Source organism: Sphaerodactylus townsendi, linkage group LG05, assembly GCF_021028975.2.
Source record: "Sphaerodactylus townsendi isolate TG3544 linkage group LG05, MPM_Stown_v2.3, whole genome shotgun sequence".
Lineage (NCBI taxonomy): Eukaryota > Metazoa > Chordata > Lepidosauria > Squamata > Sphaerodactylidae > Sphaerodactylus > Sphaerodactylus townsendi.
In genome coordinates, this window is record NC_059429.1 from 67568354 (window position 1) to 67583612 (window position 15259).

At 41.3% G+C, this 15259-nt stretch overlaps 1 protein-coding gene across 2 annotated transcripts in view; it reads left to right on the forward strand.

The window, feature by feature from the left end:
• The first annotated feature begins 4183 nt into the window (after nucleotides 1-4183).
• The window catches only part of EPS15 (epidermal growth factor receptor pathway substrate 15), a 78591-nt gene continuing 67515 nt past the window's right edge, over nucleotides 4184-15259 (forward strand). The window contains exons 1-2 of one of the 2 annotated variants that reach the window (XM_048496479.1): nucleotides 4184-4326; nucleotides 7995-8096. In XM_048496479.1, the coding sequence (XP_048352436.1) occupies nucleotides 8061-8096 (36 nt within the window). In that variant the 5' untranslated portion in view covers nucleotides 4184-4326; nucleotides 7995-8060. The remainder of the gene's footprint in view (nucleotides 4327-7994; nucleotides 8097-15259) is intronic. The other variant, XM_048496478.1, reaches the window with a different exon arrangement.

Here is a 15259-nt window from a genome sequence, read left to right on the forward strand (position 1 = left end):
AGTGGTGGAGCATCTGCTTGGCATGCAGACGTTCTCAGGTTTGATGCCTGGCATCTCTAGCTAAAGGATCAAGTAGCAGATGGTGTGAAATACATCAAACTGAGACACGGGGGAGCTGCTGCCAGACTGATTAAATAATACTGACCCAGATGGACCAATGGTCTGATTCAAAGAAGGCAGTTTTTTCAGTCCATGTGAAATGTCTATCTTATCTCACAGCCAATTTGGAGACCCCATCCAAACACAGCTACTTTAACACAAAACCAAAATGTCAGGACATCCAACCACAGATCTCCCACATAATGTGTTGGTTTGTCCTCAAGAATGCACAGTGAAAAAATAGGTCTGCAACAGTCTTCTTTGCATCTTCCCTGCATAGTGTTTCAGTTGGGTTTGACTCCAGGTAGACAAAATTTATCAGTTTTAGTTATATGTCCAGTTATGCCAGTGGTTCTCAACCTTCCTAATGCAGCGACCCTTTAATACAGTTCCTCATGTTGTGGTGACCCCCAACCCTGACATTTATCCATTTTACAGATGGAGAACCCTGATGCAGAGAGTCTTAGACGACCCCTGTGAAACGGTCGTTCGACTCCCAAAGGGGTCCCGACCCACAGGTTGAGAACCACTGAGCTGTCTTCTCGGGTGATTCTTTCACTTAATTAGCTCTCCATTCCATTCCTTATCCTGCCTTTAAACTTTTCTACCTTATCTTTCATATTTTCTATCTCATTTAGTCCCTATTAATGACTGCCACTTCTCTGGAACAAGTTTCCACCCATTTTCCTTGCTCTGGCCATGCACATAATTTTTTAATCCTTTCCTGAATAGGAATCTGCCACCACATCTCTTTTTCAAGTTCTCTTCAAGTCCCTCCTCCAAATACATCTATTCTGTATGGCTTTGGCTTATCCCATTTATCTTTACTCCCAATTACAATCAAATTTAAATATGCATAACTGCATTTGGCCACATTCATCCCTCCCTTGCTGAGCCTCTCCCTTCCTTCCTCTTTCATTTTTCCTTTGTTTAGTTTCAGTTCTAAGCTGTTAAGATGCAGTGATCTGCTTATTTTTCTCTGTGCAACTATATGGCAGTATGTACATTGAGGGGGCTATGTCAATAATGATAAGAATTCTCAAGATCCAGTCCCCATCCCTGCTGAATAGCCTGAGCTAATCTATGCCCTTATAAAAGCAGTCACATAGGTGTGGAGTATCTGTACACTCTCTGTCCTTCATAAGACAGCCCTGCATTATCCTGGTTAATCATGTTTCTCTGAAGTTGTGCCATCATACCTCATAGTTCATGCCAATCTAGGGCTACTACTACTAGAAGCAGCCGTGAGCATGTGTATGTTTAGTATTTGTGTACTACAAGCAAACACACGTTTTACTCTATCTGAATTATTGCTTCTAAATTTCAATGTTGTGCACTTTTAACTTGAAACGAAAACAGCAATACTTAATACACTGCTTGGGGAGGGAGAAATAATGTTCAGCAAAGTACTGTATATGAACAGTACGTTACTGGTGTGTTGACTGTTGCTGACTCTGCAAAGGTATCATTTCATGGTCTATTTCTATCAGAGCATATACTGAGTAGTGTAAGCAGTAAGTTCTGAGAGTTACACACTAGTTGAAGGTCATATGAAAAGAATTCCAGTTTATAGAGAATTTAGATGGTAACCTTGGACTGAGCGCACTAACCATCATCACTAGAAAATTTCCTTTTGAGGAATTTGTAGCAAGTTTCTGGCCTATATCATGAATCATCATGCTGTAGTGGCAGACTAGCCACTTTCAGTAATGCAACCAAATGCTTCTGGGTTTGGTCAGCAAACTCACAGTTTTAAAGAGCAGAATAAAGTTTTATTGCAGAAAAGTAGAAAGATGTTTAAAAATCAGAAAAGGAATACAACTTGGCAAGGACAGGATACACAGAAAATAACAAAGTGAACTCTCTAACTACTTACTATAGTCCTACTCAGCATACGGTAGTTGTTTCTTGAAGCCTTTAGGTTTTAAAGCAATTTTCTTCCTGGCAGCAAAGTGGCAAAAGGGAAAAAAGGAAATTGACTAATTGCTTCATTGAGTTCTCTTATGGAACATGCTGGCCATAGTCTGGTGACCCTTCACAACCAATCCTGGGGCTGCCTTCACAGAATTGTCCAAGGTTTTAGCGAGTTGCCCCCTCCCAACTGGAAGTTTTCAGCGGCAACAAATGATTTAATTAACTGGCCTGAGAACTTGTCCTTGAAATCAGTGGTAATTGGACAACATTCTATATCCAGCAGAGACTGCAACCTACCTGAAGCTCAAAAATCCTTCCAAGATGGTCACTTTCTTGACCATGCCTTCCAACAGTTTCATGGAGAGTACTAGAGATGTCTAATATCTAGGGGTGTAAGTTAAACAAATATTTCAACTATTAAAATTAGAAACAGGATGAGATACAAGGAATGGGATCAGTCCTAAAGTTCCCCTAATTTCTCACTAGAACCTCTAAAACATGACGCTGCCTCCCTACTGATTTCTGGCCTTACTTTTCAAATATTTACTCAGATAAAGGAATTTTACTGTTAGATATAGCGGTCATTTATTATTTAGATAATTTTTTCCTAGTTTACCAGTAAAAGACAACCACATACAAGAATGGAATACTGCAGGGTGCATTTTCTATCACATATTATTTAGTATTAACATAAAATTACTAGAAATGGTCACCCAGAGATCTGAAGTGAAGTATCATCAGTATTGTGTGTATAAAATACCATCAAGTTGCAGCCCAGTAGGGTTTTCAAGGCAAGAGACTAACAGAGGTGGTTTGCCATTACCTTCATCTGCATAATGATTATGGTATTTCTAATACTAACCAAGACTGACTGCTTAGCTCCTGAGATCTGACAAGACAGGTTAGTCTCTAGGCAATCCAGGTCAGTGTGGTGCAATAGTTAAGAGCAGAGGACTGGAGAACTAGGTTTGACTCCCCTTTCTCCAACATGAAGCCTCTTCAAAACAAGAGGTGTGTGTAAGTGGTTTGCCATTCCATTCCTCTGCCTAATAGACTGCCTTCCATGGTGGCCTCCCATTGAGGTATCAACCCTGCTTAGCTGCAGAGATGAGACAGGATCAGGATAATTTGGACTATACTCACTCCGGGAAACATATTTTGACAGAGAACAATTTCTTACAATTAGGGTATCCAAAAACATACCCCTTCTAATTTTGCTACTCTTGAATCAGAGAAGCAGCCATGTCATCTCGAACAGAGGTTTCAATCTGTATGCATTCAGAGCCTTGCCTATGTTTGCTTTAAAAAGATTGAATTTTATTGGCATTTTGGAAAAACAACAGAATTCTGTAGCACCAACGACAAATGTATTGTGGTGATAAATTTGTATTACTAGCAACCAAGTTGGTAAAAAAATGTTGAAAAATATCCTCCACGAAAGCACTTTGCACACAAACAGGCTTGCATCTGAACCTTGGAGTTCACTGAAGCCCCTCCCTTTATATTATGTGTAACCCCAAAAACTACTTTGGAAGCAGAGTTCTTTATATTCCAACATATTATTTTAAACTGCAATTCTGAATTGAACAGAAGTAGTAAGAACCTGAAAACAAAGCCCCAGACTTCACCTGCAGGCATGCAGGTCTCAGAGAGCTTAATGGCCCTGTCTGACAAATAAGTATGATAGGATTGCAGGTTTTATGGTTGTGTGTCTATTTTAATACTATGGTACTCTGAATAGGTGCGTATAAAATACTTTCTAACCACTCCCTTTAATTAAGTGAGAAGAATGATTATGCTGGAAGTACTAGTGAAAAATCAGGGGGAGGTGGGGAACGGAAAACACGCCTTGCTTGCTGAGAACAATTAGAAGAACCTCGAATTTAAGTAGATTTGTTCAGCAAGCCATACAACATAACTCTTCATTACCAAGAAGTCACTAACAGTACGACACAGTTACAAATGTTAAAACCTCCAGAGGAAAGTACTGTCGACACCACACGCCAACAGCTGCCGAGCCCCAGGGGCTCGGATTGCAGCCCAGGCTAAAGCGTTCATTCCGAAGCCGGGTTTTGCAGCCGGCCGGTGGCTCCGGTCCAGAAGAACGCCAGGGAGAAATCCTGCGCCGGGATTTGCTGCGTGGCAGACGGACGGGCGGGGCCTGGTCGGGGTGGTTCGGGAAGTTGCTGAAGTTGGGTAGTGAGCGGAGGAGCCGCCGCCTGCCCGCTGAGGCCTTCCGCGGCGCTTTTCCTTCCTCCTGCTCTGCTGGTGCATGATGGAAGCAGCATGGCTGCTCATCTCTCCTTGACACAGGTAGCTGCGGGCTTGTCGGAGGTGGTGGTGGTGTGCGTGTGTGTGTGTGCAGGAGGCCCCCGCTTGGAGTGGCTGAGAGGCGGGCAAGCAAGAAGCGACTGCGGGCCTCTTCTGGCGAGGAGCGGCGGGTCTGTGTCCCCCCCTCCCCGGCTCACGTAGGTTCTCGTGCCACCTCCTCCTCCCCTCCCTCCTCCTCCCCTCCGCACAGTCCTTTCGCCACTTGGTCGCTCCCTCTGAACCCGCGTTCTCCTCCCGGCCTCTCGTTCGCCCTGCGGTCTCCCTTCTGGACTTTATTCTGCTGTTTGGCGCTGGAGGGTCTGGCTGTCCCGCGGTCTCTTCTTTCTCCCCAAGAGGTCTCTTTCTTGGTTCTTGGTGCACTTTCCCTCTTGCACAGTCTGTTGTGGTCTCAACGCTGCTGAGATGCCGTTTCCGTGGAGCGTCCCGTGCCTTTCAGCGCACAGGCCACTTGCGGGATCTGCCGAAAAGGGCTGTAGTTCGTTTACGAAATCTCGCGCCCAGTGTAAATTGGCCACGGGCATCTGCAGTTCGTCCATACCCCGTGTCGGCGCAGCTTCCCTTTTCATGTGTTTGATTTGGCTGCCTTTGCTGTTAATGATTGCATTTAAACACCAACTTTAATTCTGTGCTTGGTTTTTCTGCTTCTTCATTACTGTGTGTGTTAACTACCGTCAGCGCAGTCTTTTTGTGTTATCACCAGTTTTGATCCTTTTTAAAAAACTTCTCATCCTCTCTTTTTTTCCTATGAGGTAGACGTCTACCTATCGCTGTTCAGTTGCTTTTTTTTCAGCACACCTACTTATGTTCTGTGGCTTTGCAAACACTGACTTACCATTGATTAAGTGACATTCATGGTACTCTTGTTTTCCTCAGCATGGATCCAAAGTAGCTTACCAAGTAGCATAGGACAACCCCGTGGAGTAGGGTAGGGTAAGAAGGTTTACTTTAGGGTAACTGAGCAGACTTCCACTGCAGAAGGTGGTTCTAATCTGATTCTCCCATATTCTCATCTGTCATTCTAACCACTACCTTGTGTAGCCACCTCATTTTAAAAATTATTTTTTCTTTCTGTTACAAATCAGGCACAATTAGGTAATAATTCAGGGCTCAACAAATCTTGAGTATCAGGTTGCCATGGCTCCTACAAATTTCATTCTGGCACCCAGTATTTTCAGCAGTGATTTTATTGTAGTGTCTTCCAGTGATCCTCAAAAGCATGAAGCTTATTTATCATTTTGCATCAGAATGCTTTGTTGTATGACATGAAAATGTATATCCATTAATTTCTTATCGGACTTGTTTATGTTAAATGTAGTGGATGCATTCATTTCTTAATGAGTTGCCTTCTGTACTCCTAATATTCAATGAAATGCAGCTTTTAAAAACAACTAAATTATGAAAAATTGGGAAGAAAGTAGATTAAGATTAGAGAATAGGCATCGGGCGCTGGGATGCTGGCACTGTGTCCAAGCACCAGGGAGGGCACCTGTGGCCACATGCCAGCCAGCAGTTTTACTACTCTGCTGGGGCGAGTGCCACAGTCCATTTCCATGGTCAGATTCCACCCCCTTTGGATGGGGGCCATTGGTCTCCCTGGTGGATGACTTGTGTTGGGAGATGGATGAAACACACATGACTGCTGATTCTGTTGAACCTTTCCATGGCTGTTGACTCCAGCAATTATGGCATGCTCCTGACTTCTTTTCAAGGCTGGAGGCACTATTTTTAGTGGTTGTGGTCACACGTGAAGGATAGGTTTCAAAAGGTGGTGCTGGGGGGTTGCTGCTCAGCACTTTGGCCTGTGGAGTCTGCAAGGTTTCATCGTATCCTCTGTGCTCTTTAATATCTATGTAAGGTCATCTGGAGATTTGGGCTGAGTTATCACCAATATGCAGGTGACACTCAGTTCTGTCTTGTGTTTCTGGCAGATTCAGCGGAGGGTCAGTACTTGGATGTAGTTTTGGAGTGGATGCAGGCTAAAAACTGAAGGTTAATCCTGACAAGATGGAAGTATTGCTGTTGAGCACAAGATCTGACCTGGAACTTGACATGTCACCTGCCGCCAAATGGATGAGCAGGTGGCATCAGTGGCCACTGCAATGCATTCTCTGGGTAAATCCAGATTATATTTCTGCAGTGCACTCATGTGGGGCTGCCCTTGGAAAGTGTTTTGTGATTTCAGTTGGTGCAGAATGCTTCAGCCAGAATGTTCATTAAGTGGGTCATAGGGACCACATCACTCCAGTCTTTTCTCATTTACACTGGCTTCCAATCTGTTTCTAGACACATTTCAAGATATTGGTGTTATTAGGACCTGAAGGACTGCCCACTAACCACTGCTATCTTCCGAAGCCCTGTTCTTTTTTTCTTAGGCAGATGGCAACCTGGAAGAGGGCTTTCTTGGTTGTGGCACCAAAATTCTGGATCTCTCTGCCCAGGCAACTTGTTTATCTTCTTCTACTGTCTTCTGCCAGAGGGGAAGGCCTTGTTTGTTTTGTCTGATATTCATTTAGTGATCACTCCTTCCTGTCCTATGTTTGAATTGTTATTTTTATGTATATGTATGTTGTTGTGCCTTGACCTAGATAGCCCAGGCTAGTCTGATCTTATCCGGTCTCAGAAGTTAAGCAGGCTAGCATTGACCCTAGCTAGTATTTGGATTGGAGACCACCAAGGAAGACCAGGTTGTGATGCTGAGACAGATGTTGACAAACCATCTCTGAACATCTCTTGCCTTGAAAACCCTACATGGTCACCATAAGTCAGCTATGACGTGATGGAAAATTGTACTGTGTGTATATTTTAAATTGTTTTAAAATGGTATTTTAATTGTTTTTAGTTTTTAAATGTTGCAGTTATGACCTTTTGAAAGTTTTAATGGTTTTTCTTACGTATTTTTAATTATATATGCTTTTAATCCGTTAGCTGCCTTGGTGGCCCTGATCAGGGCAGAAAGGCAGTGTATAAATTTTCAAAATAAAGGCAACAAGGGTAATTCCATATTTATATATATATACACACACACTACACTACAACACTTTTAATATATCTTTAGTAATGTTAGAAATTGACAATTTTAGAGTTAGGAACAATCACCTTTTTCTTCCACAATGTCCATCATGCCAGTCAAGGTGGATTGATTTAAATTATAATGTAAACACTGGACAGTCAGTTTTCTTTGTGTTCTATATGAAGACTCATTATTGCTGTTATAATCTTAATAATTACCACCAGATGAAGGTTTCATTTTTAGAAAAATAACTTGTCAGATTAGTTTTACAGTTATATCAACAATTTACTGATTTGGTTATACTGTTAGAAATATCTAGATAATTCACCTTGCAATAATTTCATAATTATCTTTAGTTGCAATTGGGCCACCTGGCCTTGCATTTCTTTGTTGCAGTGTGTATTTTGCATGCCTGCCTGCTTTACCCATAAGTAGAGGAATTTCATTAAAATATTCCCAAACTGTGTCTCTTTTAAGGACCGCTGCCATTAAATATTTTCTCCTCCAGCGAGAAAATAATATGATAAACCTCAGACTGTAGACACAAAGATCCTAAGACTTGTGCAGTATTCTGCTGAAAAGGTTTCACTTCCATTTTTACTTCTTGTCCCTCCCTCCTCACACTTAACTCCTTGTGTAGATCTATTCTGCTCCAAACCATCTTCTGTTCTTTGAACTTCTTGAAAAGAGATAAGGAGTTGATTCTATGTGCATAAATTCACAAAGGAACAATGGGATTAAGGTATTTTTCCCAACTCTTTGTTTATTTTATTACATTTTTGCTGTGAAGAGGAGGCATGTTGTTTCTGTAGATACAAATTCACAGTTTTGAGAATTGCAAAAACAAAGTCATCTGTGATAATATCTTTTAGGCCCCTTCCATACAGCTAATGTATTATGGGTTGCAGTCAGGATAAGGGAACCTTTTTTCCTGTTTTTGCATTCACATGCATCTGTGCAGGTAGTGATTGGAGCCCACGGAAACAATTCGTATTGCTTTGCATGGAGACGCATCTACTTAAAAAAATTACTTGCCACCCACGTGTAGGTACACAGGCATGCACAAATGAACTCTCACAGCCATGCTGTTGTCCCACTATATGACTATCTGCACCTACATAGCTACGCAGCTACAAGCCGCAAAAAATTTAAATCAGGAAAACAGAGGCAAATAAAGTGCTTCCTGCCTAGCTGTTCACTTTTTTAAAGACTTGCTTGTTTAGCAATTTTCAATTAACCTGGTTTGGAGTAAATAACACAAGGCAGACTCATTTTGGGGGCGGGATCTGTGCAAAGTTCCCCACAAAAACAGGTTTTTTTAGCGTCCTACACCCATGTTTATTGACCCATGCGGAACAGGCCTTAGATAGAAAACTGTCCAAAATAATCTTATAGAAACCTCTGGAAGAGCAAGTCATTACGAATGAATTAATGGAGATCATTTACCAAAAATGTACCATTGTATGAATATTTAGCCTCATGCTACATATTTAAAAGTAATCCTTATTTTGTGATTGATAACCTGTAGACTTTAATGTCTCTTAAATACAAAACTATATAAACTATCTTTAGATATTTTTTCCTCAAAAAGTTTTTATTAAAAAATTAAATTAAAATGTAATTTAAATATATTTTTTTAAATCACTGATTTTTATCCACTTTGAAGCCTGTTAAAATCTGCCTCACGAGTCCTGCTCTGTGCCCCCATCTTCAACAAAAAGGCAGGTAACTGGAGACAGGTCTTTTCAGTAGTGGTACATGCCTTGTGGAATACCTTTCCCCTCAAGGCTCCCCTGGCACCTACATTTGTTTCCATTATGTGCCAGGGCCAAACTTTCCTGTTCACCGGGCTTGTAATGAAGGGCCTGATTTTTTTTAAAACAGTATTTTAGCTGGAAACTGTAGTTCTAAGCAATGTATGGGGTTTTTTTAATGGTTTATGCCTTTATGCTGGGCTGGGGATTTTAATGCCAACTTCTAGTATCTTTTAGTGTTTTCTTTTGTAGGCTGCCTTGGGCAGGTTCCTGAAGAATCAGCATAAAAATGTTCTAAATAAATAACAATAACACAGAACCTGAAGCTCAAAAATGAGCTTCTAAATTTTGGGGCTGGCTTCTATAGCTAAAGAAAATTTGTCAAGACCTGGTCCAATGCATGAGTGGATAGCTTATTGCTATTTTTCTATTCTGTAGCATGAAAGCAAGAACCAAGTTCAGCATTGGATAAAGTTGGTAGCAACAGAATTTATGTATATATGGGAGGGACTCATGCCTTTCATGCGTGTATGGAAATCAGTCTTGTGTAACACCTTTCAATGCAGATGATATGTAAACATCCCTAATTTGGCGGATGGAAGATCCCTGTTACTTCCTTGGTGCCAATTAGGGTTACATGTTTAACAGGATGCCCAGCCATTATGACTTATGCTGGTGTTATGTGTTTGTTTATGTGCTCATCATCCTCATGTATTTATCCCCTGTTCCAGTGCATTAATTGAGGGTTCTTAAATCTATGTTATGTGCTGAATAAGGAATTATGTAGTCACTGTTGATTTCCTGATATGGTGAAAAATGTCACTCGATACATTGCTACATATAAACATTGCAGACCAATGAAGTTCAAGGCTGTTGTTTTGTGCACACTAACATGGCACTAAGTTCCTTTAAAGTGGAATTCTTTGCACATTATGGGGGTAGAATTGCCAAGTGCAGCTTGTAACATTGCTTATCCAATAGAGTATCTTAGAAGAAAGCCAGTATGATGCAGTAATTAAAGTATTGCACAAAAATCGTAACAAAGGAAAAAAGATGCCAGGTATCAGTTCTAAGTCCTGACTCTTTCCACAGCAAATGAGTTGTATTGATCGATACAGTACAAATTGATTGCTGTGGAAAGAATCAAAACATAGGAACTCTGATCCCCCAATGAAGCTTGTACAGTGAAATGTGCAGAAGCATTGCAAGACAATAAAGCTATCACCTGGCATATTTTTTCCTTTTTGGTTTGTTGCTAGGTAGCCCTATTTGTCCCTCACTTATGAATCAACCCTAACATTAATTACAAGCCCATATGGAGACATGTGGCTGTAATGAGAACTTTGGACAAGGCATATATTGGAGTTCCATGTTGGGAACTTAATTCAGATCTGGACTAAAGGGAGGTGGGGCTTGACCCCCCCCCCCCAACACACAAACATTCACACTGTTTTTTCATCATGTAAGTGCCTGTGGGAGCCTCTGTATGCCCTGATGGAAAACATACACATACTGACAATTATGTGTAAGTATCCCCAGTGAGGCTAATAGCATCTGTCAGGATGCTTTTGGGTCAGGAAAAAGATAGGGTGGGAATTTAACCCCTTTTCCCTTTGTGCCACAACCCTGATCAAGCACCTGCATGCTTGGGAATTGAGTTCTCAGTGCAGAACTCGAAGACACATGTCTTTTGACAATCCAGGTAGACTGTGTGATGTGAATTGTGCCTTAGATAGAAGAAGAGTTTGGATTTATACCCCACTTTTCTGAACCATAAGAAGTCTCAAAATACTGTAAAATTCCTTTCCCTCCATCTCACCACAACAGATACCATGTGAGCTAGGTGGGGCTGAAAGAGTTCTGAGAGAATTGTGACTAGCCCTACATTGAGAATGTGAAATCTAAATATGGAAAGCTTACCAAGGGTGAAAATAAACTTGCATTCTAAATATTGTGGAAGCATTTTAAGCTTGTAAATTCTTTGTGAGGCACTTGCTTTCAGGGCAGAGAGCGTGTGTTCAAACACCTTTTCCCATGCTTTAAATGCAAGTCACTCTTCATGTGAATTTCTCAGCCACATTTTTATAAAGAGGTACTCTGAGTTCCCTGGAAGATGAACTGGATACTAATGGTAACATTTGTGAGTTAATTCTGAACCATGAACATTGAAGGGGGAGGAAAGTGTAAAATAGCCTTGGCTGTTATAAATGAACTGAGAAAAGAGCACTTGAAAACAGAATGGAACCAGGGAGTTGTACTTCACAGGTGATTGAGCCTGAAGCATTTGTTTAGCTGAGTTTTCCAGTCTACAAATGTTATGAGAGATGGTGTGGTTAAAGAGCGGCTGAGATTTACCTTGGCCGCCATTGCTGCCTGGGGGTGGGCCAGGGAGAGGGGCAAACTCAAGTGGCGGCATCCAGCCCAGCATGGGGCTGGGCTGTCCAGCTCCTGGTGCAAGCGAGTGATGTGCCTGGAGGAGACAGGGCCGTGGCCTTATATGAGCAGGCTGGGCCATCCTGTGCCTCTTCTCGCCCGAGTACTGACGGCTTCTCCCATCCTCCCTCCCTCATAGGTCTGAGTTTTTTGTTGTTGGCATTCTGGTTACGGTGATTGTTGTTTTTATTTGCATTTCATCTGTCACAGCCTGGTGAATTGTGCATGGGGAGGAGCCTGCGTGCTGGCCCTCTCCATTTGGTGGGAGCCTCCATAAGAGACCTGGGGTGGAGTGCCCCCTGGCAGCAAGGAGAGTTCATCCAGAGGCCAGTAGCCAGATGGCTCCCACTACTTGCTGCTCCAGGCATTGGTGTTTTCCCCCAAGCATTGGGCTGAGGAAAACTTATTACTGGGGGACAGCAGATATGCTGCCCAGTGGTCACTGGGGGACATCAGTTGTGCTGCCCAGTGCTGAATCCATCCCATATTCTGCACCTCTGTGCCCCATATTCTATGCCTTTTGCCAACACACCAATAAAACAGCTGTGGTTAAATTTAACCCATACAAAGGGGTTTTCTGTGTCTCCTTCTGCACCCTTGGACTGCTTCCTCCCCTTCTCGAGTGGCAATAAAAATGCCTTACAGTTCCAGGCTGGCTTTGTACTCCTACTTTGTAACAGCACTGAATACTATAGTAAGGGCCTTGAGATTTCTGGGATTCTAAGTAGTTGCCCCTATAAGAATGTGTCTCTTGAAGTGGCTTCACCAGATTAATTTAGGAGTTACTGCATTTCTAAATTCTGCATTTAGTATACATTTAGGGTACCATGCAATGGTACACCAGCACTAAGAAAAAAAATCTAATCTAGTTATTAAATGTTTGAACGCCGAATATCCCTTCTTTTGAGAACATTCTGTCCCTGCTTTTAATTGCTGTTGCTCAAATGTTTTATGTTGCTGGATATGTTTGGAGTTAAAATGACTAACACAAATGCTTGTTTTCTTTACATAGCAACAAGTTGTATATTACAAAGTAAAAGAGCAAACTAGGAGTAGAAGTGCCAATCTGCGTGCTTCCAACAGAATTAAAATGAGTGGCTATTATCTAAAATAAACACGACCCATTTAGACATGTAAGGAATTTTTTTGGTTAGGCTATTATCATATAGACCACAGGTGTCAAACTCGCGGCCCTCCAGATGTTATGGACTACAGTTCCCATCATCCCCTGCCAGCATCATGCTGGCAGGGGATGATGGGAACCATAGTCCATAACATCTGGAGGGTCGTGAGTTTGACACCTATGATATAGACTAAGCACATTAGGTGTTCCCAACAGGCTGCTATAACATCTGGTAAAGTCAACTGATTTTGACACTAATAAATAGCAATGCAAGTTTAAGCACTCTTTTAAATTGGCACAGTGGAATTCTAATTTTGCACTGAGAGTAGTATGCATGCACTATAACTCAAAACCGAAGTTGTACTATAAATAGTATGAACAGCTAGGGGAAAAGCCTTACAATAATCATATCATTCTATAAGTACTATGATTTTGTAGTGGATCACAACTTTGACTTTATATGTAAGTGCAAGAAGGAGGCATACATGCATACTTGATTATTTTAAATCTATTTTTAAAAATGTACTGCCTTGGGGCTTTATGTACTTATCTGTACTCAACATTTTTTTATGCCTTATCTGTACTCAACATTTTTGTATATGTTGTGTTAGTCATATACAAGCAAAAACTGTTGTGTACTTTTCAGCATCTTGAAAAAATTAGTGATGGTATCTTTTGAACAAAGCAAGTTTCTAGTTTTTAACAAGTTTTTAAGAATAAATTTCAAATTTTTCACAAGGCTTGTGAAATTTAGTGGAAAGCCTCAATAGAATTTCCAGTAGTAAAGGGGAGGGCTGAATTGGTGTCCAAGGGAGTAGTTGTCAATTAAATTCTACAAAGCAAGCAAATATATGCAAGTCAAGAAAACTGCATAATCTAAACAGGGCACAAAATTTACCCTATTTGTGCAGATTTTTTAAAAATTCAGGGTACATAGCAGTCTCTTTATAAAAGCAATTATGGAAGTTGATACCGTAGTTAGGGGACAACGCCATATAGGAAAGCTTGCAAAACAGCCAGTGTGGTGTAGTAGAGCGTCAGACTAGGTCTAGGTTTGAATCTTTACTCTGCCATGAAAGTTCTCTGAGTGATTTTGGCCCAAAAATCGGTTTAAATTCCTTTCAGGATTGTAGTAAGGATACAATGGAAGGTAGATAATGGTGTTTTAAGCTGCTTTGGGTACCCACTGGAAAGAGAAGTGGAATATAAATATCTAAAGAGGGAACTGAATCGTCACCCTGATCCACCTCCTCCCTTTTGGTACTCTCTCTTCAATCTCCTACACTTCTCTCTGAGCAAGCTTTGTATAAAGAGGAGTAACCTCACCATGTTCTCTTTGGCTCTGGGCTGGAGAGGCTTAAATAATTCTTCACAACCCTTAGAACTCCTTCATCAACAAGCACAGCTATTGCCTCACTACTGGAAAAGATTTTAGAATGTTCCAACCCCCTTACGGCTGACTTTGCTTTGGCTTCCTCTCTGGCCTGCCCCCATAAGCCGACAGCGGAGGCATAGCTTTAGCTTCTAGACTACCAAGCTTTAAAGCCCTGGCATTGCCAACTTTGCACTTTCTGCTTTGAGGAAGCCCAGCCCTGCAGTTGCACTGATAACCAGCCTTGCCTCTGGAGCCATAGGCAAGCCCCATGTCCTCCTCTATTCCCCACTGAAGGGCTGCAGCCCATGTCCTCTCCCTGCCTCACTTTTGCAGTGGTTGTGGGACTAGTGTGAAAACTTTCATCCATATCTGGACAGGTATGTTCTGTGTGACAACCATTCTGTTTTTCTTCATTGAAGTTTTTTTAAGGAAAGTATTACACCAAAATTCTCCCATTCCTGTTCCCTCTGAATTCCTTTTCTGTATTAATTTAACATTGGATTAACAGTTGTGGTAAAGCTTCTTGCTGCATGTGCTCCACTGCAGAGCACTATAAAACCCTCCTTACTAATAAGCTTCCTGGCAGAAATCTTTGTTTTCATAAATAAATAAATTCTTAGCCCCACTCTCAGGGTCAGATTTTTAATGAGATAACTATTACAAATTTATTGCTGTAAGTTATTGCTGAAAGTATAAAAGTGTACTGCATGTCTGATTTATTGAAGCAGGCCTAAACAGAGATAGAACCTTAAACAATGTCAGAGTCTCTTACTGGAGATAAACATTGATTATGAGGTACATATTTGTCCCGTGGCATGGATGATGAATCTCGCTGAAGTGAAACGTAAACCAAAGGATCATTTTGTACTAGTAGCTACAAAGCTGCTTCAAACTTTGCTGAGTGAAGTAGGGTATGAGTACCCAATGGAGAAAAGGGCATTTGTGTAAACCAGAACGGATATATGAGTATGCTATTTGGGCTCATCTACACTTGCATTAGGACTAAATGGACTCTGAAGTGGATAAGTGATGTGGTGATGAGAGTTTTGGACTTAATTTCATAAAGCTTATTAACATTCAAGCATCTATGGGATCCCAAAAAACTAATGTTTACTGCCTTCAATAGAACACATGCTTATGTTCAACAGCAAATTGAAGGGAGTCACAGTATTAGTTCATGCTTGTAAATAGTTCTTGCTTTGACTTTAACATTTGATGCA